General features: G+C 41.5%; 1 protein-coding gene across 1 annotated transcript in view; it reads left to right on the forward strand.

Moving 5' to 3' along the window:
- The window catches only part of LOC134357021 (cadherin-related family member 3-like), an 88,083-nt gene extending 64,411 nt beyond the window's left edge, over positions 1–23,672 (forward strand). Inside the window, exons 13-19 of the mRNA XM_063068331.1 lie at positions 513–684; positions 11,245–11,480; positions 12,668–12,870; positions 18,353–18,372; positions 18,478–18,509; positions 21,287–21,335; positions 21,997–23,672. Coding sequence (XP_062924401.1) covers positions 513–684; positions 11,245–11,480; positions 12,668–12,870; positions 18,353–18,372; positions 18,478–18,509; positions 21,287–21,335; positions 21,997–22,130 — 846 coding nt within the window. The 3' untranslated portion in view covers positions 22,131–23,672. The remainder of the gene's footprint in view (positions 1–512; positions 685–11,244; positions 11,481–12,667; positions 12,871–18,352; positions 18,373–18,477; positions 18,510–21,286; positions 21,336–21,996) is intronic.
- The last annotated feature ends 2,431 nt before the right edge of the window (positions 23,673–26,103 follow it).

The following is a 26,103-nucleotide window of genomic DNA, read 5'->3' on the forward strand; positions in this document are numbered from 1 at the left end:
GCTAACATTAACAGATTTGTTTGCAGTGGTGTTTATTATCTGGTATACTATAAAGCTTCACAAAATCTTTTGGAGAGAGCCTCAAACGTTGGCTAAAGTGCATCACTTGACATGAAGTAGACATTACTCTGATCTTTGGGCTTTCTGGGTGGCTACCAATGGCTGGCACTGCTGTTTTTGCAGCAGGCTTGGGAAAATCTTCCTGGCTTCTGATATTAAATCTCTTTTTTGTTTTCTGTAAAATTATTACGTGTCATTCTCCTGTGAAACCAGAATATCTCTAAAGGTGAATTAAGTGCAGGTTTTCAGACAGAGTACTAAAGTATTCCTGTGGGAATTGGATATTAATATGATACATCAATTTATAATCTTTAAGCAGTCTTTTATATTATTTTCTGGCAAGGATATGGGTACATGTTCATAAAAGCCAACAAAACTTTGAAAGCTCCACTCTTTTCTTTTTGCGTATTAATCTTAAACTTCTTTTCCATTTGAAATATGTTCCTTGTTAGGTCATCATCAATATAATAGAGGAAAATGATGAAAAACCTATTTGCTTTCCACTTACTTACAAAGCAACTATTCTTGACAATATTGCTGTTGGAACCAATATCAATAGCTTCAGACTGAGCTGTCAAGATAGAGATTCCAGTCACAATGAGACACGGTTTGAGATTGTATCAGGTATGTATATTATATTGCATCTAACTTGAAATAAAAGTTTGAATGTGGGTTGACATGCAAAATCACTTTCTTGATAAATATTTATCAGTGTACATGAAAAGGAACCTTTTCACCAGTGATGGCTATTGTGCAGTTTTTAGTTCACATGTATAAATGGATCGTAAACAAGTCATCAGCCTGAAATGAAATGTTAATTCTTTCTGCCTCACCTGCTGTGTCTTTTTAGCTTTCTTTGTTTTTACTTCAGAAATTAGCATTTTCATTATTGATAGTTTTAAAAGTAAAAGTGTTTCTTTCCCTTGATTTTTTAAAATACAAATTCTTACAGTATGGTGATAGGCCCAGTTACACCCATATGATCAATTAACCTACTAACCCACAAGTCTTGTGGGAGGAAACAAGAGCACCCAAAGAAAACACACACGCCTCAGGGAGAATGTGTAAACTCCCTACAGCCAATGGCGGAAGTGATGTATTAGCATTATGCATGCCACCATGATACCCCAACTTCTGTCAGCTGCCTTCTACGAATGGGCTGACCTCTTGTCTTCCTCAAACAGGCATTAATACAGCTATCCATGTGTATATAGCACTCTTAGTGCAGTCAGGTGTTACAAAGCGTTTCTCAGTAGCATTATAAAATTATCTGAACCAACCAAGGAAATGCGATGGTTTATAATAACACTAGATTGGTTCTTCCTCTGAGAACTCTGTTTATTCCTTTCTCCCTCTGATGCCTACCTGACCTCCTGTGAACTGTAATCTTACTAATAGTTTGCCACTCTCGTTATGTGCTTTCCCACATGGAAAAACATTTTCTCTGAATTCAATCCATCAAAAACTTTCAAATAGCTTTATAGAGCTTTATGAATTTACCCTGAATCTTATTTTGAAGGATAAATTCTAGATTCAGGAAATTAGACAAAAAAATTCATGGTAAGTTTATAAAATATGCAAAGGAAGATGCAGATATACTTCTGGAGCAATAGTAGTGAAGTTGTGCTGTATCTATTGAACTTTATTTCACTTATGGTTGGACAAAATTTTCATAGCAAATTAAAAAAAAATGTAAAGCAAGATGAGGATTTATTTCTAGGGCAATAGAATTGAAAAGCTGTGAAGTTGTGCAAAATCTGTAGTGAACCTTGGTTAGATCATATTTAATACTGCATATATTTCTGGTTGTCTATTACAGAGAGGCACCAGAGAAGGTTCACAAGGATGATACAAGGTGCGAAGATATATATAAAAAGAAAGGGTGAACATTTGGGTGTTTTTTTTTTGAGAAAATAAGGTTGAAGGGTGACATCATAAAGTCTTTAAGATTATCTAAATTTTTGATAGATTCAGATAAAATATTTCCATGTAGGAAGAACATAACTAGAGTAGTGGACTGTTGGTAAATGACGAGGTCAGATAGGCATCTGAAGGAGAAGGGAATAAACAGCAGTACTCAAAGGAGGAAGCGAGCACACTGCATAACTACAGGCATGTACTGTTTTTGACAATTATGGTGTCATTGTGAAAGTCTTCTGAGCTTCTTGATGTCATCGCTGGCAAATATTTGTTTGGCATTGCATCTTCACCATTGTTTTTTTTCCAGAAAATATTAAATGAAGCTTACAGAAACCTTATAAAATAGCAGGTAGGGCAAGTACAGGGGCACAAGGGATTGCAGATGCTGGTATCTGCAGCAAGAGAAAATCAGGCTGCTGAAGGAACTCAGCAAGTCAGGCAGCATCTGTGGAGGAAAAGGAATAATAAACAACATGGGCTGAAATCCTTGGACTGATTTGAAAAAAATAAAGTCTCTTCCGTGTGTGTAAAAAAAATTGCCTTGTTGACAATAGGCTTTTTCTTTGCATTCCGTGTTAAAAGTAAGCAGCTTAAAATGTCAAGGCTGCTTTTAAAAAATACTGTGTGCTAAATATCAGCTTATCACTTTGAAGTGTAATAAACAATGTGTATTAATGTTATATGATCAATGACACAATTTGACCAGCCAGTTGCAACATCGGCAACCTTTCTAAGCACAAATTATAGCCACTGACAAGATATACTTTCAAATTTGTGATACACAGTTTGACATCCATTATTCAAGTCAAGTGCTTTGTTCTTGCAGATTGAACTCTCAAATGTATGCTAAATGGTTCCTGTTAAAGGGTCTCAAAAAAATTCAAAAACAGTACTTTTGATGGATTAGTTGCTACCACAGATACAGAGATAAGCTGCAGGTTCATAAGAATGTAAGAGTAGGAACAGGCCATTCAGCCCTTCAACCTATTTGGGCCTTCAAATGCTGTTACATTTCTATTAACTCACTTTGATCCATTTGCTTTTCTGCTTTTGCCCCATCAGTCGCAGATTTAATATCTTTAGTTGAGATGCTGTTCAGTGTGTCGGAGAGTTTGCTGAAAAGAGACTTTTTACGAATTTCCCTCCCAAAAGTCTGGCTCTGACTTTAAATTTTCCTACCACTGGTCATTGTATGACGTGGGTGGTCATGGTCTCCATGGCCATGATTGTTCTTAGCAAATTCTTCTACAGAAATGCTTTGCCATTGCCTTCACTTGGGCAAGATGGGTGACCCCAGCCATTATCAATCCCCTTCAGAGATTCTTTGCCTGGCATCAGTGGTCGCACAACTTGTGATATGCACCAGTTGCTCATAACATCCATCACCTGGTCCCATGACTTCACATGACCCTGATCGGGGGTGGGGGGGGGCTAAGCAACCTTGCCCAAGGGTGACCTGCAGGCTCGCGGATGGAAGGAGTGCCTTACATCTCCTTTGGTATCTCCTCCCCACCACCCTCTACCATCGGTAAAAGTTTCATTTTCTATAACAATTCCTTCCAAAATCAAACATCCTCAGCTAAATCACCCTTGAATTTTCTATGCTCCAATGAACATAATTCTATCATTTTAATTGCATCTTGTAATTTATCATTTAGATCCTTGCTAACAATCTGATGAATCTCTGCTCCACGGCATATATAACCTTGGGAAGATGCAGATTGGGAACCAAGCACACTAGTTCAGATATGCTCTAACCAAGCCATTGTATGGCTGTAATAATGCTTCATTTATAAAGTTCTACTAGAATTCTCTTTCTCAGTCTAGCACATTTTAGATTATTATATAAAATGGTAGCATAATTCTGTGAAATATTCATACCTGTTTAGCATTGTAAAATCACTCCAATTTAGTGGAGCATTCTTTGTCTTTGGAAAAACTGTGAATAGAAAACTATCCAAAGAAATCAATTGAAGCGTGTGGGCCTCAGGCAAGTCAGTGTTCGTGCAGAGAAAAAGCACGCTGACTGTGATTTGAACTACTGATATACAATTGCATGTCTGGAATTTTAATATGACTATTTCTCTTCATGTAGGCTGACCTATGAACTCATAAGAACATTATTTGTCAGATTTCTAGCATTTACAATTTATTTTGTTTTTTTATTTCTACTAATGAGTTAGTCTGTACTATTTCAGCTGCATGCAACTGCTAAAAGTTAATATATGGTTTGATAAATTGCTCTCCACAAGACACACATGTCTGGCATCTTATGAAAATGGCTCGCTTACTCTCAGTAACCATTTGCTGAGGGGATTGAGTGTTTTGTATATATCCTAATTCATGGGCTTTTTCTTTTGAGTTTCTTGTTTACCTATGGCATAGTAACCCAGTTTTCTGTACAAAGCTACAATTCAGTTCTTTGGATAAATTTTGTTATGTACAGAAAAATGTTGACTAATTACTGTGGAGGGTGTTTTTTTTCTAATTAGATAGGTTTGTGTGAGGTATAGGATGTTTCTGAGATAGCATGTGATTTTATAAGGATCTGTAATTTGCAGACTTGCAGAAGTACTTAGGCAGTCTTGTAACTCGCCAAGAACAGCAGATGAAAACCAGCTTAATTCTCGTGAGTTATCCTGCTTATTAGCAATTTACTAAAGACTATAAGAGGCAATTTTAATTCACTGCATCTGGCAGGACTGGTGAAGATTTGAAGTATGCATTTCTTTGTACTCTTGCAACTTATCAGTCCATCTCTACATTCACCCTTTCCTCCAAAATTCTCATTGTGTTCCCCCAAATTCATACCCATCCTTACTTGGAAACCCTCCATGCAGATAACTTACCACCGTACCAGAATGGGTCTGATCAGTGTCACGAAAGATCATGTCCATGACCAACTCACTCAATCCTTACTTGTTCCTCTTGACAAGGTTTAAAAAGCAGTTGACATGGCTAAACCCTGCCTTAATCTGACCCCTCTCTAACTCTGTAGTCTCCACTGATTCCATTACCTCCCAAGGCACTTACACTCTTGAAATTCTGGCCCCTTGTATATCCCTGAATATAATCACGCAGCCTCTGGCAGCTATGCCTTTTGATGACAAGAATCCAATATCCTAAATTCTTTCCCTGAATCTCTCCAGCTCCCCACCTTATGTTTCTCATGTATAATATTCATGAAATTTATCTCTGTTGTTGGTCATGTGTGAAACCAGGTGATGTGGTCTTTCATTGATTCTATTATGGTTATTATTTTATTATGGATTTATTGAGTATGCCTGCAAGAAAATTAATCCCAGGGCTGGATATGGTGACATATATGTACTTTGATAATCAATTTAGTTTGAATTTCATTTTTTTAGTTTGATAGCACTCCTTAGAATGTTCTTGTGACAATAAAGGTGAAGTAAAAATGTAATTTATTTTGTTGGACTGTATCGATATTTGGCTAGAACACTAACAAGAGCAGAAGGATAAAGGCAACCTGTAACCCTGGGGGCATCAGTGATGAAGTAGAACAGCAGCATCCCTGGGTTGTTCTCGGTCTCTCTTCCTCATCATTTCACAGTTATTCTGACCTAAAGAGGGGGAGAGGATTTTCGCTCTGCAAGTAGGAAGGGCTGTGGAGATGGGTGTGTCAGGGTGAGAGTGCAGCCAGGCCTGGGGAGGGTGGGGATGTGGGGGAGAAGCAGAAAAAAAAAACTGTGATCAGAATGGGAGACGTGACCCTGTGCCATCATGGTTTCACTTTAAAAAGGAGAGTGCTAAAGAGAAATGGAGAAAGTGCTGTTGTTCTGACATAGTAAAGAGCCTCAAATAGTTACTGGGCAAATACAGAATGCTATGACTGCAGACTGTAAAGCTGTAGGCACGAGTGATTGGAATGAGATAATACTGCTTTCTTGTGTTCACTTGTGATTGGTGGAATAAACTTGGAGTGTGTCAGAGAGCATAAAAGCCCAGAGATCAGATTTACCACGGTGAAAACGAGTCACTAAGGGTACCTGCGCCACCTGAGTAAAGTGGTAGAAATGTTTACACCTTTCAACCGACTTTCTGTGTGTGATGGTGGAAGAGTCGACATCTCGCAGCACCCCTCAGGGCTGCTACAGTGGCAACTCGCTTTCAGCTGTTTGTCAGCACGCTCACCCGTTCTGCCGACTCCTCCACCGATATACCAGAGCACAGAGGTATCCTCGCCTGCGAGACTCCACACCCCGTCTCCTTGCCCCATAAAGCAACAGGAGGCTCAAATTGAAATTTTTATCAAAGGCACCACGGCAGTGAGATGGTTACAGCTCAGGGCACCAGAGTTCCGGGTTCAGAATCAGAATCAGGTTTATTATCATTGGCATGTGTCGTGAAATTTGTTAACTTAGCAGCAGCAGTTCAATACAATACATAATATAGAAGAAAATAATAATAATAAATAAATAAATCATTTACCGTATACATATATTGAAGAGGTTAAAAATCGTGCAAAAAACAGAAATAATTTATATTTAAAAAGTAAGATAGTGTTCAAGGGTTCAATGTCCATTTAGGAATGGGATGGCAGAGGGGAAGAAGCTGTTCCCGAGTCGCTGAGTGTGCGCCTTCAGGGTTCTGTACCTCCTACCCGATGGTAACAGTGAGAAAAGGGCATGCCCTGGATGCTGGAGATCCTTAATAATGGACGCTGCCTTTCTGAGACACCACTCCTGAAGGTGTCCTGGGTACTTTGTAGGCTTGTAACCAAGATGGAGCCGACTAAATTTACAACCCTCTGCAGCTTCTTTCGATCCTGTGTGGTAGCCCCTCCATAGCACACGGTGATGCAGCCTGTCAGAATGCTCTCCATGGTACATCTATAGAAGTTTTTGAGTGTATTTGCCGACATGCCAAATCTCTTCAAACTCCTAATTAAGTATAGCCGCTGTTTTGCCTTCTTTATAACTGCATCAATATGTTGGGACCAGGTTAGACCCTCAGAGATCTTGACACCCAGGAATTTGAAACTGCTCACCCTCTCCACTTCTGATCCTTCTATGAGAATGGTATGTGTTCCTTCGTCTTACCCTCCCTGAAGTCCACAATCAGCTCTTTCGTCTTACTGACGTAAATTCCAACGTCATCTGTAAGGAGTCTGCACGACCTCCCCATGAACATGTGGGACTCCTGTGTGTGAACCCCCATTCCAAAGACATACTGGTTAGTAGATTACTTGGTCATTGTAAATTGTCCCGTGTTTGGGCTGGGGTTAAATCAGTGGGTTGCTGGTGATGTGAATTCGAAGGGCCGGAAGGGCCTATTCTGTGCTGTATCTCTAAATAAATTAAAAATGAATGAATTACAGTACTGAAGAATCCTCCCAGTATCAGTACTGAATTCAACTAAGCAGAATGATACACCTTCTTATCGAGGATATGTTTGCAATTGTAATCCTCAGGTTTGGCCTACATGCGTTTGTCTAGGGAAAGACAGCCTCCGGCCCAGCCAAATCTGAGAAACCTTGTTTGTGTGGATGCTGTGTGATGTGTTGCCAGGTTACCAATACGTACCACAAAGTATCAGACAGCATACGATTTGCAATCAAATGATTTAGATTTATAATTCTTAATTTGACTATAGGGTTGGTAAAGAAAACACAATGAAAAAGGGCCTATTTTAATGGAACAGTCTAATGTGCACATTGGAGCTCACGGATATCTGTCCATTTGTTCCCCACCGACCTCCTCCGAGTTGTCGACTCCCGGACCCTCGCTCCAAGTCCACTCCATCCTGCGGCCTGCTAACTCTCTCCACTCGCATCTTCTCTCTTCATCCCTTGCCAACCAAAGACCGCGAAACCCTCCTCTCAGACGCACAAGAAAGAAACAACATGCCTCTCATTGGATGGCACACACTTCAAAGCCCCCGTTATCTCTCGTCATAACCCAAACACTGCTGCTACAGGGAAACCATTACATTAGCAGTTAAACCTTGCAGTGTTACACTCTTCAAATGTGAAGTGGGTCGACAGAAATCCCAGAGTGTTGCTCATTATCACTGGTGAGTCCGCAACTATGACATTTATTCAAAGCCCAATGGGTCCAGGCTTTTGAAGCACGACATCGTATTCCCCAACAACCTGCTGTCAGAGCGATCCACATACACCCAAGTACAATGACAAATGGCACCAATAATGAAGGGAAATGCTGAATGAAAATGCCTCAACTGAAAACATGTGCTCTGGGAAATCATCTGAAAGACCAGAGACCCTTCACTGGAAGTGAATTAGTTGCTGATGCATCTACCCATCAGAGAATCGATCTGCTGACTGGTGTTAAGTTTGCTGCAATTCTGATTGCCTACCAGCACAGAAGTGAAAACCCTCCTGTACATGGACGATGTCTCTGTCTTCAGCTCACGCCCAAGGCCAGTTTGCAGGTTGATCGGTGTCTGCGACCAGTTTGAGTTGGCGTCCGTGGCTGGTGTTAACTGCATGAAGAGTGAGGCCATATGCCCTTCACCATCAGGTCTGATTACGTGAAGGTGCTGGGGATCTGGTTCGGAGGGGCCGAGGCGTGCAACAAGAGTTGTCTGGAGCGGACTGGGAAGGTAAAGCAGAAATTGGGACTGTTGGAGAGGGTGCTACCTATCGATAACGGGGAAGAACCTGGAGATCAGGTTTGAGCTGCCCTCAGGGCTGCTGCACTTGGTGCTGGTGTGGCCCATGCCCTGCTGCTCCAGCTTGAGAATCACCTGAGGCGACTGCAGGTTCACTGAGGGATCCAAGATGGAGTGGGTCAGATGGGTCACCATGCACAAGTCCCTGGACATTGGGGACAAAAATGTTCCTAACATTCCCCTCACCCTGATGACCACCTTTGTGCATGACTGCATCAGGCTGAATGGGCACCAAGTGCTAGTACGTGCCGAGGTTCTACCTGTCCCCGGTGTAGCGAAGTACGCATTTGCCCCTGTTGCTGCGCGACATCCCAGTTAGCTGGATGTTACTGGACCACCAGTCCTTCATGGAAAAGTTCTTACAGACCAAGACCTTCGACCACAGGGCCTTCAGGCAGTTGGACGTTCTGCAGACACTGCAGAAGGGAGTGGTGGACATAGTGGGATGGTTCCCTGAGCAGACTGTCCAGACCATCATCCCCAGGCCTCACCAACAGGCGTCAAAGCCGAGCCCAGCTGCCAGTGAGAGGGGCCCTCCCAGTCATATCCCTCCTGTGTGCGAGGAACATCGCCCCTACAACCCGCTGACTGTCGTGGGGAAGAAACAGCAGCTCACCTCCATGCACACTGTGGGCTTGTGAAGAAGGTGTGGAGGAAGCTGAAAGGGCGTGTGTCACGTCTCATCCTGAGCAGCAGTGTGACAGGGAACTCTCTGACCTACCGGCTGTTCCCGGGGACGCACACGGAGACGAACATCAGGTGCTGCTGGCAGATCATCAACTGAGTGAAAGGCGTTCTTTGGTCAGCCCAAAACTTGTTGGTCTGCCAGCACGTCTGTGGAGGAATGCTGTCGACTGGCACTTTCCAGGCTGCAGGAGTACGTGCTGAGGGACGCACAGAAGCTTGGTGCAGTCACCGCCAAGGCTCAGTGTGGAAAGACCACAGTTTAGGATACTTCTCCTGCTGGAGAGGGAGGGGCAAAGTGGGGGAAGGAAGCCTCTCAATCATTGTAGTATTTAATATAAAAACCCAGAGTGGCAGAGTGCGAGAACAGTGTGGAAAGCATTGACCACCTATATAAAGAATGCAAGGTCATGAAACAGTCTATTTTTGTCAATAATCTTTTTATTGTGAATGAAGTTTATTTTGTTAAAAAAAGGCACAGAAAAATGTTATAATGGAATTACAAGCAGATAAGATAATCATTAAAGTCCTGATCATACTCTGGGAATCACTGGCATATGTTCTGAGCTTCACTGTCCGATAGAAACATAGTCACAGAAAACCTACAGCACAATACAGGCCCTTCGGCACACAAAGCTGTGCCAAACATGACCTTACTTTAGAAATTACCTGGGGTTACCCATAGCCCTCTATTTTTCTAAGCTCCATGTACCTATCCAGGAGTCTCTTAAATGACCCTATAGTATTCACCTCCACCCTCGTCACTGGCAACCCATTCCACATACTCACCACTCTCTGCGTAAAAAAAACTTACTCCTGACATCTCCTCTGTACCTACTTCCAAGCACCTTAAATTGTGCCCTCTTGTGCTAACCATTTCAGCCCTGGGAAAAAACCTCTGACTATCCACACAATCAATGCCTCTCATCATCTTATACACCTCTATCAGATCACCTCTCATCCTCTGTCTCTCCAAGGAGAAAAGGCCAAGTTCACTCAACCTATTCTCATAAGGCATGCTCCCCAATCCAGACAACATCCTTGTAAATCTCCTCTGCACCCTTTCTATGGTTACCACATCCTTCCTGTGGTGAGGCGACCAGAACTGAGCACAGTACTCCAAGTGGGGTCTGACCAGGGTCCTATATAGCTGCAACATTACCTCTCGGTTCTTAAACTCAATCCCACGATTGATGAAGGCCAATGCACCGTATGCCTTCTTAACCACAGAGTCAACCTGCGCAGCAGCTTTGAGTGTCCTGTGGACTCGGACCCCAAAATCCCTCTGATCCTCCACCCTGCCAAGTCTTACCATTAATATTATATTCTGCCTTCATATTTGACCTATCAAAATGAACCACCTCATACTTATCTGGGTTGAACTCCATCTGCCATTTCTCAGCCCAGTTTTGCATCCTATCAATGTCCCGCTGTAACATCTGACAGCCCTCCACACTATCCACAACACCCCCAACCTTTGTGTCATCAGCAAATTTACTAACCCATCCCTCCACTTCCTCATCCAGGTCACTTATAAACATCACGAAGAGTAGGGGTCCCAGAACAGATCCCCGAGGCACTCCACTGGTCACCACCAGGTGCCAAAAACTTGCAGTGTTTTTAGTTTCATTATCAGATAACAAAAACTATTTTAAATCTCACTGAACATTCTTCTGTATTGAAGAGATTATTATTCAATTATGACTTAGAATTCATGTCATGTTTGATACTGAACGCTTTATCTAAGCCAACAGTTTCGAGCGAGCATACTTAATGAAGTTCCCTCATATGAAGTTAATCCCACATATCCATATCTAGTTATATTTCCATCAGTATTTTTATAATTAACATTTCAGAGTAAAATGGAAATTAATCTGTCAATCCATTCTTCACCACGATGTTTCGTTTCATTTCATTTTTCATAAGGAAATGTGAACCACCATTTTGGTTTCGACCCTGTCCGTGGACTGAATACTCCTAAACTGATAGTAACAGCTCCATTTGACTTTGAGGGGAAAGTAGACGTTCAGCATCAATACCATCTTGTTGTTCACATCATCGATGATAATATTAATAAAGTGAAACCAAGGACAGGAACTGTGCTGATTGACATTACTGTAGTTGAGACAAGAACAACTGCTCCCACAACGGCATCCTTCTATGTGAGTGCTTTATTTTTTAAGACAGCACACTGCCCATTAATCTTCATATTGTTATTACATTATTATAATGGTGTCATGCACTGAAAATGTGGTAGAAAGTGACTAAATAGGACACAGTCACTATTTTAAATCTTTTGGTAACTGCAAGTTTAAAAACGAGTTAAGATATTCTATCAAACAACACACACAAAATGCTGGAGGAACTCAGCGGGCCAGGCAGCATCTGTGGTAAAGAGTAAACAGGTGTTGTTTCGGGCCGAGACCCTCCATCAGGAGAAAAAACGGTGAGAGGTCAGAGTAAGAAGGTGGGGGGAGGGGAGGAAGAAATACAAGATAGTAGGTGATGGGTGAAACTGGGAGAGGGGGAAGGGAACCCTGCTGAGTTCCTCCAGCACTTTGTATGTGTTGATTGGATGTCCAGCATCTGCAGATTTTCTCTTGTTTAAAGTGTTCTGTATGCGACTTCCCTAGCTGCAAACCACACAGTCTGTTGTTGATGGAATCGGGCAGGGACGTGTTACAGTTACTGGTCTTGCCCCTCCCTCTGAGGTATGCCAACAATCAGGCAGAGATGCCTGTCCTGTGCCCTAATCTCTCCTCCGAACCCTGCGCACAGCTTGGTTGAGACGAAAGTGAGTCCAGTAGGTGGACTCCAGTTGGTGCAAGAATGGCCTCGTCATTGCTGGAAGAGTTTCCTGGGTCATGGTAATTCCAGTTGACACTGAAGGGGTCCATGAGAGGCCAGGAGCCAGGTAGGGTGCTTGGATGCTGGCTGCATCATCTCTATGACTCTTCCAGTTTTAGAAATGCTTCAATATACTTTGTACAAGATACCAACATGTTTGCACATTCATGGCTCCTTCACAACTCACTCTCTTCTCCAGAAATGCTGCCTGCCCTCTCAGTCCACTCCCAAACTCAGCTCCACAAGAGAACTACCTGCTTTCTCTTCCCTCTGATTGGCACCTTAACCTTTGGCTGGAACAGAGAGTTGTCTCTCTGCCAACCATTCCTTTCTGGATACAAAATTAATGTCACACTGACTGCAATTAATCTCACCCTCTTCTTTCATGCCTCCCCTGGAATGGTCTTGGGGATTTCCATTAGAGAGACTGAAAAATGTAAATCTGTTCCACACTAATTCATCATATGTGGATGGTAATAGATTTCTCATCCTTTTTAAACAGGGAAGAAAAGGACTGACTATCATTAAGAGTGCAGTGAATACCTATAATGGATCAGATTGGTATGTTCCCTTTGTAATCACATTGCTGGCAATCCTGTTGGCTATCCTCTTTGCCCTGGCTCTTTATCTTATCTTGACCCGGACTAAATGCATACAACGCTGCAGCAAAGCATGCACTAAAAAGCCAAAACCACCTCCCAAGAAGTAAGTTCTTTAAAATTCATTACATTGAAATGATTTTAGATCTGTTGTGTTTTTCAATTAGGAGATTTGTGTTTAGAACTATGTTTCATCTGTAATGTGAGGACAAAGGCAAAAATGCAAGTACAGACCATGCAATTTTTCAGTGATACCGTGTGCCTGCCTGTAGTTGAAAAGTGAGTCATACTGGATGTTAGGGCATGACTTCAGGATTGAAGGACATCCTTTTAGTACGGAGACGCGGAGAAATTTAGCTGGTCCATTTCCGACACCTCCCTCCCCTTTCTTGATCTTTCTGTCTCTATCTCTGGAGACAGCTTATTTGGTGTCTACTATAAGCCTACGGACTCTCACAGCTATCTGGACTATTCCTCTTCCCACCCTGTCTCTTGCAAAAACGCCATCCCCTTCTTGCAATTCCTCTGTCTCTGCCTCATGTGCTCTCAGGATGAGGCTTTTCATTTCAAGACGAAGGAGATGTCTTCCTTTTTTAAAGAAAGGGGCTTCCCTTCCTCCACCATCAACTCTGCTCTCAAACGCATTTCTCCTATTTCACGCACATCTGCTCTCACCCCATCCTCCGCCACCCCACTAGGGATAGGGTTCTCCTTGTCCTCACCTATCACCCCACCAGCCTCCGGGTCCAAAATATAATTCTTCGTAACTTCTGCCACCTCCAACAGGATCCCACCACCAAGCACATCTTTCCCCCCCCCGCTTCTGCTTTCCACAGGGGTCGCTCCCTACACGACTCCCTTGTCCATTCGTCTCCCCTATCCCTCCCCACCGATCTCCCTCCTGGCATTTATCCTTGTAAGCAGAACAAGTGCTACACATGCCCTTACATTTCCTCCCTCACCACCACTCACTGCCCTAGACAGTCCTTCCAGGTGAGGCGACACTTCACCTGTGAGTCGGCTGGGGTGATATACTGCATCCGGTGCTCCCGGTGCAGCCTTCTATATAGTGGTGAGACCCAATGCAGACTGGGAGACCGTTTCACTGAACACCTATGCTCTGTCTACCAGAGAAAGCAGGATCTCCCAGTGGCCACACATTTTAATTCCACGTCCCATTCCCATTTTGATATGTCTATCCACAGCCTCCTCTACTGTCAAGATGAAGCCACACTCAGGTTGGAGGAACAACACGTTATATTCTGTCTGGGTATTCTCCAATCTGATGGCATGAACATTGACTTCTGTTAATGCCCCCCCTCCCCTTCTTACCCCATCCCTTATTTATTTATTTATCTATCTATCTATTAATTAATTAATTCATTAATTATTCCCCCCCCCCCTTTTTTCTCTCTCTCGGTCCCTCTCACAATAACTCCTTGCCTGCTCTCCATCTTCCTCTGGTGCTCCCCTCCCCCTTTCTTTCTCCCTAGGCCTCCCGTCCCATGATCCTCTCCCTTCTCCAGCCTTGTACCCTTTTGCCAATCAACTTTCCTGCTCTTAGCTTCATCCCTCCCCCTCCTGTCTTCTCCTATCACTTTGGATCTACCCCTCCACCTCCCACTTTCAAATCTCTTACTATCTCTTCTTTCAGTTAGTCCTGACGAAGGCTCTCAGCCCAAAACATCGACTGTACTTCTTCCTATAGATGCTGCCTGGCCCGCTGCGTTCCACCAGCATTTTGTGTGTGTTGCTTGAACTTCCAGCATCTGCAGATTTCCTCGTGTTTGCGGAGAAATTACTTTCTTCAGAGGGTGGTAAATCTGCGGAATTTGTTGCCACGAGTGGCTGTGGAGGCCAAGTCATTGGGTGTATTTTAGGCAGAGATAGACAGGTTCTTGGCATCAAAAAGGCATCAAAGGGTACGGAGTGAAAGCAGGGGAGTGGGGATGACTGGAAGAATTGAATCAGCCCATGATTGAATGGCGGAGCAGACTCAATGGGCTGAATGGCCTACTTCTGCTGCTATATCTTATGGTCTTATGGTCTTTCTTTTTCTTTTTAAATCTTTTTATTACTTTTTCCAAAATTATAAACAAAATAACAATGTTGATACAAAGAGATGGGAATAATCTTATTGTTAATAAACGTATGCAAAAAGGATTTCAGATAACATAGGTATAATAGACTTCCAAACTCATGATGTAATTAATTGTAAAGAAAAAAAAGAAATAAAAAGAAGAAAAATACAAAGAAAAAACCCCCCAAAAAGAAAAAAAAACTAAATACTAAACCCAAAAAAGCAAACAAAACAAAACAGGGCTAGACCAATATCTTAAATCAAACATGTTCAGTAATGTCGTCAACTCCACTCCTCTATTCGTATATTTTAAATTAATAAAAAATATTTGGAAAGGTCAAATTACATCATATGAAAATGTTGCATAAGTGGTTTCCAAGTTTCTTCAAATTTAACCGAAAGATCAAAAATATCACTTCTAATTTTTTCTAAATTTAAACATAATATAGTTTGGGAAAACTATTGGAATGTAGTAGGAGGATTGGTCTCCTTCCAGTTCAATAAAATAGATCTTCTGGCCATTAACGTAACAAATGCTATCATCTGACAGGCCGAAGAAGACAAAGATCTATGTTCTACCATTGGCAATCCAAAAATTGCAGTAATAGGATGGGGTTGTAAATCAAAACATAGAACTGTTGAGATAATATCAAAAATATCTTTCCAATATTTTTCCAAAAGAGGACGGGACCAAAACATATGAGTTAAAGAAGCCACTTCAGAGTCATATCTGTCATAGGTCTTATATTGGCAAGTATTGGAACTCTGAGTAAACATCAAAAGAAGCTTAGTTATTGGCTGTAAGCCTCTTTAACCTGTATGAAAGGGATTGAAAGGTGCTACATTCTTGCAGGGCTCTCTTCCATTCGAGTAAGATGGAGCAGAGCCTCACTTGCCTCTGTCTCCTCAGGCAGTGGAGGCACTGCTGTGCTTTCTTATTCAGGGAAGTGATATTAAGGGATCAGGTGAGGTCATCTGTGACGTGAACTTGTAGGAACAAAGTGCACTTAACTCTCTCTGTGGAGGAGCCGTGTATCTGCACAGGGAGATTGTGCACCTTCATAAAGTCCACAATCATTTCCTTGGTCTTCTCCATGTTCAGATTTAGGTTGTTCTCACGCTAGTCCACCAGCCACTCCACTTCCTTGCTGCACGTTGTTGTTGATGAGGTCAATGGACAATAGATGCAGGAGTAGGCCATTCAGCCATTCGAGCCAGCACTACCATTCACTGTGATCATGGCTGATCATCTACAATCAGTACCCTTTTCCTGCCTTCTCCCCATTTCCCCTGACTCCGCTATTTTTAAGAGCTCTATCTAACTCTTTCTTAAAAGAATCCAGAGAATTGGCCTCCACTGCCTTCTGAGGCAGAACATTCCACAGAACCACAACCCTCTGTGTGAAAAAGTTTTTCCTCAACTCCATTCTAAATGGTCTACCCCTTATTCTTAAACTGTGGCCTCTGGGTCTGGACTCCCCCAAAATCGGGAACGTTTCCTGCCTCTAGTGTGTCCAATCCCTTAATAATCTTATATGTTTCAATCAGATCCCCTCTCTTCCTTCTAAATTCCAGTTTATACAAGCCCAGTCGCTCCAATCTTTCGACATATGACATTCCCGCCATCCTGGGTATTAACCTTGTGAACCTACACTGCACTCCCTCAATAGCTAGAATGTCCTTCCTCAAACTTGGAGACCAAAACTGTACACAGTACTCCAGGTGTGGTCTCACCAGGGCCCTGTACAACTGCAGAAGGACCTCTTTGCTCCTATACTCAACTCCCCTTGTTATGAAGGCCAACATGGCATTAGCTTTCTTCACTGCCTGCTGTACCAGCTGCTGTTGTGTCATCTCAAACCTGATGATAAGGTTTGAGCTGAATCCTGCGGCACAGTCGTGCATCAGCAGTGTGAACAGCAGTGGGCTGAGCACACAGCCCCGGGGAGTTCCAGTGCTCAGCGTAATGGGACCAGTGATGTTGCTGCCCACATTGACTGACTGTGCACTTTCTGTTAAAAAGTGCAGGACCCTGTTACAAAGGGAGGCATTGAGACCCAGCGAGGTCGGTTTCCCACCGGTTCCTGGGGTATGATGGTGTTAAATGCCAAACTGAAGTCTATAAACAGCAGTCTGGCATATGAGACCCCAATTTCCAGGTGGGACAGGACAGAATGGAAGGCAGAGGCTATGGCATTGTCTGTGGGTCGATTTGAGCGATAAGTAAACTGGAAAGGGTCCAACGTAGCTGGGAGAAAGGCTTTAATATGCTCCATGACCAGCCGCTCAAAGCATTTCATAGTAGTTGATGTTAATGCCACAGAATGATAGTCATTTAGGCAGGTTACTGTCACCACCTTTTGCACTGGAATGATGGCTGCCGACTTGAAAACCAAATGGACAATGGACTTTTCCGGAGAGTTATTGAACATATCCATCAGCACCTTGGTTAGCCGGGGTGCACAGTCTTTCAGAACTCAACCTGGTATGTTATCGGGTCCCGCAGCTTTGCATGGGTTGACTCTAGCCAGAATCTTCCTCACCTCTGCTTCAGCCAGACAGTGTTTGCTCCCCTGGGGGAAGGGGTGCCTTCCTCGCCAGTATTTTGCTCTGTACATCAAACTGGGCATAGAAGACATTCAGCCTTTCGGAGTGAAGCATCCTGATTGCTGACGCACAGGGTAGACTCGTAGTCTGTAATCTTCAGAAATTCCCTGCCACATGCGCCTCCTGTCAGTATTCATCAGTAAATTCTTGTCTTGGTTTCAATGTCCCTTAAAATTATGCATCATTGACTATGTCTTCAGCACCATAATTATTTAAAGGGATCAGTGCGTTCACGTTAGTTCTGACTGACTTTTGCAGGCGGGTACCATGCTTGTTAAAGTGTTTGAGAGTTTCTATAATTACAAAGGTCAACAGGGAGTCACATGGGAGGGGCTGAAGGACTTTAAATTGACTTCAAGGTTTCTGCAACAACCAGATGCTGCAGACTTGTATGGATCAGTAGATGTTCCCCAGGAGCTCACAGTTCAATCTGCCGGAAAAAAAAAGAGGGGAGATGAATCTTGCAGCGTGAGGCCACATATACCCAGTGTTGATCACGTAACAGTTCTTCTCATAAACCTCAACATGCAGGCTTTTAAGTTGGGTATCAAAATAAAGCGGCAGAGATGTTTGCACTTCAGTTAAGACACTTGCTACAGACATAATGGACGTCTCCTTAAACATGCTGGCTGGCTGTAACACCAGCCTGTCACAAATTCCAGCTCCCTACTGAGGCTTACAGTCACTCAACAACCAGTGAGTGGCAGTTCCTCATTGCACCCATCTGAATTCAGCAGGCAAGACAAAGATGGTGGGCCACTTGCATCAGAGGCAATGGATACTGATCATGATCCCAGTGCCCTCTACGATGTTTGCTTAATTGTTCTCTGAGAATCTTGTAAAATGTTTTATCATATACTGTATTTCTTTTAATTAACTTCTCGTCATGCTACTTTTGCAGAGTGAAGATTTATGTACCAGGTGTGTATGTTAGATTATAAATAAAACCAAGAATTTGTTACGCAAACAATACTATTTAATGATGTGGTCATAATTTTGACAAGTTTCTATTCATTTTTAAAACAGAACCTAAGAAAGAAAAAGTGGAAGTGCTAACGGTAAGTAGGGCAGAATTTTGACTTTACTAAACAAAATAATGGGAAACGGAGGGGGCTGAGGGCAGCTCAGATGTACGAATTCATAAACTCCTCCCCAGTGAGTAGCAACTAGTAATGTGTGTGACATCAGACCAAGTTTATGCTAGGAAGTTCATGGAAATCTGGAAGCTGGGCAAAAGAGAGAATTATTCCTTACATGTCCTACACAGTATGAGTAACTTCACTCACCGCAACATCGAACTGAACACAGCCTATGGACTCACTTTCAAGGACTCCACAACTCATGTCCTCAGTACTATTTATTAATTATTGTTTTTATTATTAACTTTTTTTTGTATTTGTATAGTTTGCATTCTAAAGTTCAAAGTAAACTTAATTATCGAAGTACATAAATGCCACTATAGATAATCCTTTGATTTGTTTTCTTTTGCACATTGGTTGTTTGTCAGTCTTTGTGTGTAGTTTTTCATTGATTCTATTGTAAGTCTTTGTTTAACTGTGAATGCCTGCATGAAAATAAATCTCAGGGTAGTATATAGTGACATATTCTGTATGTATTCTGATAGTAAATTTACTTTGAAGCTTTCTTGAATTGAGCCCATTTCCTTTCACTGAGTTTCAAAGTTCTGCCACCATTCATGCTGAAGGTTTGCTTAGATATTTGGTGCAGTGGGAGTGGAGTGGTGAGAGTGAGGTAGGGTATGGGAGGGCATGAGGGAGCAATATGAATGATAGTTTCAGGTTGTCATTAAGGCACATTGTAGAAACAAATTGGAGGGATCTTTGTCAGTAATGAGTCTGATCTGGGAAAAAATTAGACACACAGCAACATCAATCAATTTGATTAGAGCCAATATGAAGTAAGGATAAGATATTACACATTTGTAAGAACAATAAGCAGACTCACATACAATTTGAAAAATAATGAAATAAAATGAGATTCAAATGATCCGGAGGCACAAATATACAATTTGTTAAAGTAATGATGCAGGTTAATAGAAAAAAATTGAAGCACTACTTGTAGAAAATGTAAATTGCAAAACAGTGATTTCTCTGATCATGGTTAATCTACTTTTGAATGATGTGTTCAATTGTGGTTACTGTATTATAGGAAGTGTATAAGGGTACTGGAGTGGTGCAAAAGTATTTCTGAAGCTGGTACCACAGATGCAAAGTCTTTTTGTCTCTCTGTCTGGCACCAGATTTTTAAATGTTTCTGCACCACTTTGGTGCTCCTATACACCTCATATAATACAGAAACAACAATGTTTAAATTATGGAAGATTTTTATGTTTACTCATGCAGGCAAGAGCAAAAGTAGAGCCTGTCAATATAAATAAAGAACAAAATAGTGAATTCAGAAGAAAAAAAATTAAATCAGGCATGGTGAGACAGGAGCTGAGGTGAATTGTATGGGAGAAGATATATTTACATATATATGAGGGAGAGGAAACTAGAATGCTATTTTAAAAGAGTTAAATGAGATGTGGAGAGGTTTGAGAGGCACCATAAACTATAGTATGGATTAGTTTGGGTAAATTTCTTCTTAGTGCACTCAGTGTGACATACAAGACAATAGATAATTTCTTGAGTATTGTTATATGGCTGATAAAGCAAAAGGGTTAAAGTTAAAATTGTCTAAGTTTTCAGGTGCTACAAGTCCAAAGTAACGTGCACAAAATGCTGGAGGAACTCAGCAGGTCAAGCAGTATCTGTGGAAAAGAGTAAACAGTTGACGTTTCAGGCTGGGAAGGAAGGGGCAGGATGCCAGAATAAAAAGTGGGGTGGGGAGGGAAAGAGGGTTGCTGGAAGGTAATAGGTAGGAAAGGTCAAGGGCAAAGAAAGAATCTGATAGGAGAGGAGAATGATCAATAGAAGAAAGGGAAGGAGAGAAGGAGAAGGGGACCCGGGGAGAAGTAATAGGCAGGAGAGAAGTGAAAGGTCAAAGTGGGGAATAGAGGATGGGGGGGGGAACGCCAGACAAATATTCCCCCCCTTGCTATATTCCCCACTCTGATATTTCACTTCTCCTCACTGCCTATTACTTCCCCCTGGATCCCTTCTCCATTCCTTTCTCCTATTGTCCACTTCCCTCTCCTAACAGGTTCTTTCTTCTCCAGCCCTCGACCCTTCCCTCACAACCTGACTTCACCCATCATCCTCTAGTTAGCATCTTTCCCCTCCCTCCACCTTTTTATTCTGGCATCTTCCCCCTTCCTTCTCAGTCCTGAAGAAGGTTGTTAGCCCAAAACGTCGAATGTCTGCTCTTTTCCATAGAAGCTGCCTGACCTGCTGAGTTCCTCCAGCGTACTGTGTGTGCTACTTTAAATTTCATAAATTTGTTTTGCATCAAGTTTAATATTTCGTAGCAACCGGAACATTCCCAGCATGGGTGAGGAAGACTGTACGCTTGACACTGATGAAGCAGTTAAAGCTTTCTCATTGTGCAAACAACTTCTCAGCAATTAGCAAAGGGTGTTGGCAGGAAGACTACCTGGTCTCCAGAGTGAAAATGTGAAAATGACTTTTTAAACTACTACCTTTGTGTTTTTAACACGGGAAAGAGATCGTTATCTTGTCAACTCTACTCTAACATTAGATATGTCTCCATCAGCTGGAAATTGCTGATCACAACACCCTGCCCATAGGATGTGAACTCTGAATTATTTTAAGGTTATTATAAAGATTGAAAAGACTGCAGAATAAAAGATTACGCAATGAAGTAAATATTATCAATTTCTTAATTTGACTAATGCGTAATTGTTTGCTCTTCCCAGGAGGTAACTAAATACGACACTGTTTTCAATGGGCAAGCGGTCGACCCAGGTAATGATGGACAAATACTTTTTCCAATGATATGAAATATTTATCTGCACATATAATCTTAGGCTGAAAACTTCATGCAGATGGTCATAAATCTTTGTATGTCTATACTCAGGTGGGCTGTGGCTGCTGATATCTGAGTTATATAGACTCTTTGAATAATAACTAGGATCAAGGGGAATGGTTGGGGACGCAGGATTTGTGTGGTTGCATGACTCGACCCTGCTTTTATTTCTTATGTACTCTCAGAGAAGATATAGAACTTTTATCATTTATTAGGCTGTTAAAAGTCAGTTCTGTCTTTTGTTATTCATTCCTGGAATATGAGCGTTACAGCAAGACCAGAATTTATTGCCTATCAACTGCCCTTGAGAAAATGGCACTGAGCCATCTCCTTGAATCACTGTGTATCTTCCAGTGAAGGTACTCCCACAATACCGACAAGAAGAAATAATGGAGACTTAGACCCCTTGAGGATGAAGGAGTAGCATTTCTGTGTGCTTGTTGCCTTGGGATTGGGATTACCAGGTTGTTTAATGCTTGTTTCTTCAGGTGCTGAACTGAACTATGACATTTTGTTTATTGCTGATGAGCTGTTTTTAAAAACTCTGACTTCATAACTGAATAATAAATTTCTAACTGAAAATATACCTACCTTCTTCAGTTTCTGGAAGGTTGTATGAGTACAACAGTGCAACAGGTGCCAGGAAGTGGAAGGAAGGAAATATACCAGATGTGGAAAACAGGAATACTGCACCCGAAATACACAAGCCTGAGAAATTTCCCTCTCCGAAATAAAAAGAAGTTATTACAAAGAATAGGAAGAGAAGATCTCATAAATAGGTTTATCCTGAAAAAGGATCTAGGTTTATCCTCTTAATCAATATATGATTGCTTGTTAATAGTTTGGGAGACATTTTACAAGGTGAACAAAGATATGCATTCTGAATATTATTGAGTTATATTTTTAATTAAAAAGTTTGGGTTTTGAGATTTGATTACAATTCCTGATTTAGCTTTACTTTGCAACCAATAGGTTATATCAAATGTTATTGTTTGACTTTCAAAATATCATAAAAGTACAGTTTTGCTGTAATGTAAAAACCTGCTCTGCAATTAAACAAAAAAATATACTTAACGCGATTTACAGGGTAACGGAAATAATGATAGTTTCATGAATAAATAATGAAGCAATTTTCTTGTCATTGCTTGATTTAATCAAATTAGTGGGGCATTTATGAAGTCTGTATTATTGTTCTATCAATTTATTACCAGTGGAACTATAACAGTACAGAATTGGTATAAGTATGTTGCTTTCTTGGGTGCATTTGCTAATATAGAAGGAGACCATTCAGGCTATTAACATTGTACTGGCTCCCAGCAGTGCAACCTGTCAGTCCCATTTCCATCTCCTTGCAACTTAATCTCTTTCATACTCATTAACTCAACCTTGTCTCTTTTGCCACTTAAATAATGCAATGGATAATTTATATTTACCAATTAATCTCCCAGCCCAAAACGGGGAGGAAGCCGGAGTGCATGATCCTGAGGGGCTCATGGAAAGCCAATGCGTACAGCACCTCAAGCCATGGCTGAACCATGCCCATTAAAAAAGTAAAAGCCATTCTTGGGTAGCAAACAGTTGCCTTTTTTATCAGATGTCAAGTCAGTCTTGCCAATAGATCAGAAAATTGATTCAGTATGATAGCCCTACCTTCACAATATCGCACAAACACACATGACTAAGAAGAAAGAACAATTACAAGTAGAGGGAGAGCTGAAACTTGTTCTGCTGTTTGCCGGAGTGAAGGTACTGTATGTATGTTGAACATTTGAATTTAATAATAATACAGGAACTCCATCATCTGTAGGAGTGTCCGTAACTTGGATTTTTGTAACCTGGGGATGGCCTGTACAACTTCTATAACTGGAACTGTGAGGTGGCACCGCCGATGGCTGCACCTCTATTCCAATTAAATATCCCAAGTCCTCATATATTCTATTTCAACTTGATTTCTAGATGTTCTTTTGTTTGGAGGGAGAGAGCAACAGAAACATTAGGTAAGGTTTGTCATTGCCACCCGGTTACTGGAGAACCACAAGCTAAGAGAACTGGAATGGAAGCTGTGACATTTCTTTCAGGTTTTTGATATCTAAAGTGTGAGGCACAATATTTCAAAATGTGGCAAAAAGCATGAAAAGATGCAGGGACAATATATTTGATGTATATCAGTATTTTTTTCAGCTTCTCAAAATAACCTTTGTAACAAGCCTATTCTAAACTTGTTAATTTACGGATGTGTACATGTAAGATGCTTGTCCTTCATTAAAATCTAATTCTTTGTGGATTGAAGTCTCCTAAGGTTCAGATTTAGTTGCCAGAAATAGAAACACTGACAGACGAGTTTGCATCACCTGTTGACATCATTTTAATTTGTAATTTTGTGTAAATATCTTCTTGTAGAGAAGTACGAGCCCTTTTTTGTCTTTCACTGTAAAATCTGCAAAATTAGAGTGCAGAATTATCACCAGGCCAGCCCAAATACAGCAAAAAGACTATGTGCCAACCCAGAAACAGCAAGGCCTCAGGACCAGGTGCTATCCCTGCTAAATTTCTTAAACTTACCAGAGAAAAACATCAGTCACCATTCCTAAAACTATCCCTCATGTCTTGGAAGAAGGAGACACACTAGACATGTTATCATCTTCAAGGAAGGCGACAAAGCTGATAATGTTAACCACAGAATGGTCTGCCTGCTGTCTATCATGAGGAAAGTCTTCCACATAATGAAAATTTTTCTTAAATTTGGTTGCCTGCAGAAATTCATGTCCAAGTTATGTTTGCAAGCCAGGACCTTAATCCAATGGGTTCACAAGATGTCCAATCTTAGTGCAAACCGCTGTCAAATAAGGCGTTCTCATGACGAAACAAGGAAAACAACTAAATACTTCATTAATCACATTTTTTTCTGGCAAATGATCATTGCAAGTAATAGCCTGTAATTCCCCTTTGGGCTCGGAGGCAATTTGATGTGGCAGAACTGAGGCAAGGAAGACCCGAGGTTCAATTGTTATAAGAACCATGCCGATTGGAAAGGTAGAGTACAGGCCGAATTGAGGTGGCAGGATCCAGGCCCCAGAATGATTTGTGGCAGTTGAACCCAATGTTTGGGTGTTGATTTAGGCACCAAGCCAGATTGAAAAGTTCAAGGTGTCAGGGCACCAGGCAAGGGAACAGCTCGCAATGGGTCTCGGACTGTCTTTGAGGACTTCAGTTCAAAACGCTATTTGTTTGTGTTTATTGTTTGCATGATTTGTTTTTTTCCTCTCTGCACATTGGGTGTTTGACAATCTTTTTATGGGTTCTCTTGGGTTTCTTTGCTTCTTGGCTGCCTGTTAGGAGACAAATCTCAAGGTTGTATAATGTATAGATTCTTCAACGATAAATGTACTGCAACACTTTGCTCAATCTTTCTCCCCACAATGCTGCACCTCACCTCCAATAGATCTCACAGTGGAAACCGACCACCTTCGCTCCCATTCCAAAACCAACCCAACATTAGCAAGCAGGTGACACGAGCTCTCTGTATGGATGGGTGTTGCAATGAAGAACTTTCCCCTCAACCCACAATAATGATTGATGAGACTATGCAAAATGTGGGAGCCACCTCTCAGACAAGACAGATGAATGACGAAATTGACTGTCACCTCTAGTGCATCAGCTGAAACATTGGTCATCTGAGGAAAAGCGTGATCTTTAAAAATTAACCTTTCAAGCTATTTATAAAGATTTTTTTTGCATCCTGTGAATTTGTGTCACTTAAATAAATACCTTGTTAAACACCAATTAAACCATCTGATAAGATTGCTCTGCCTGTGATAATGAGGTCAATTTCAACTGTTCCCTCCAGGCATAAATTTATTTCCGTTTCTATTAACTGCTACCATTCGTTTCCTGCCAGGTAGAAACTTTACAACAGAGTCCATTATTTTGGAGATAGCCTTTGGCCATAATTACTTAATAATGATTCAAAACAGATAGAATGCAATGCTGCTGACTGACTAATTATCAACGGAAGTAGATAGATTTGACTTTGTAAATGTAATTAGGTGGTACCGGCTTGTTGGGCTGAAGGGTCTGCTCAGTACTATATCTCAAATAAATAAAAATAAAAATAAATGAACAGCCAATTTCTGGGTAACACTATTGCACCTAATTTGAATACTGCAGTAGAAATAGATTAAAGTTCTTTTACTTATGTAACGTCCTGGGAAAGGTTTCACTGCTAATGCAATGGTTGTTCTGTAGCAGCAGTGTTTGGGTTATGACTAGAGATAACGGGGGCTTTGGAATGTGTGCCGTCCAATGAGGGGAGTGATTTTTCTTTTGTGCCTGAGAGCGAGTGGTTTGAGGTCTTTTGTTCAGCGGAAGATGGAGAGAGAAGATGCCAGAACGGAGAGGTCGTAGACTGCAGAGCGGAGTGGTCTTGGAATCGGGCTGGGAGTCGATGACACCCGGGGAAAATCAATGGAGGACTAATGGACGGGAAACCGTGAGCTCCAACGTACACATTTTAGATTGTTTCATTAAAATGGGCCCTTTTCTTTTTGTTTTTCTTTACTAACTCTCTAGTCAAATTAAGAATTATAAAGCTAAATCATTTAATTGCATATGGTGTACTGTTTGTTATTTCACGGTACTGACTTATAACAGGGGAACACATCACGCAGCGTCCACACAAATGAGAGGTTTTGCACCTCAGATTTCATA

This window comes from Mobula hypostoma, chromosome 15 (assembly GCF_963921235.1).
Source record: "Mobula hypostoma chromosome 15, sMobHyp1.1, whole genome shotgun sequence".
Lineage (NCBI taxonomy): Eukaryota > Metazoa > Chordata > Chondrichthyes > Myliobatiformes > Myliobatidae > Mobula > Mobula hypostoma.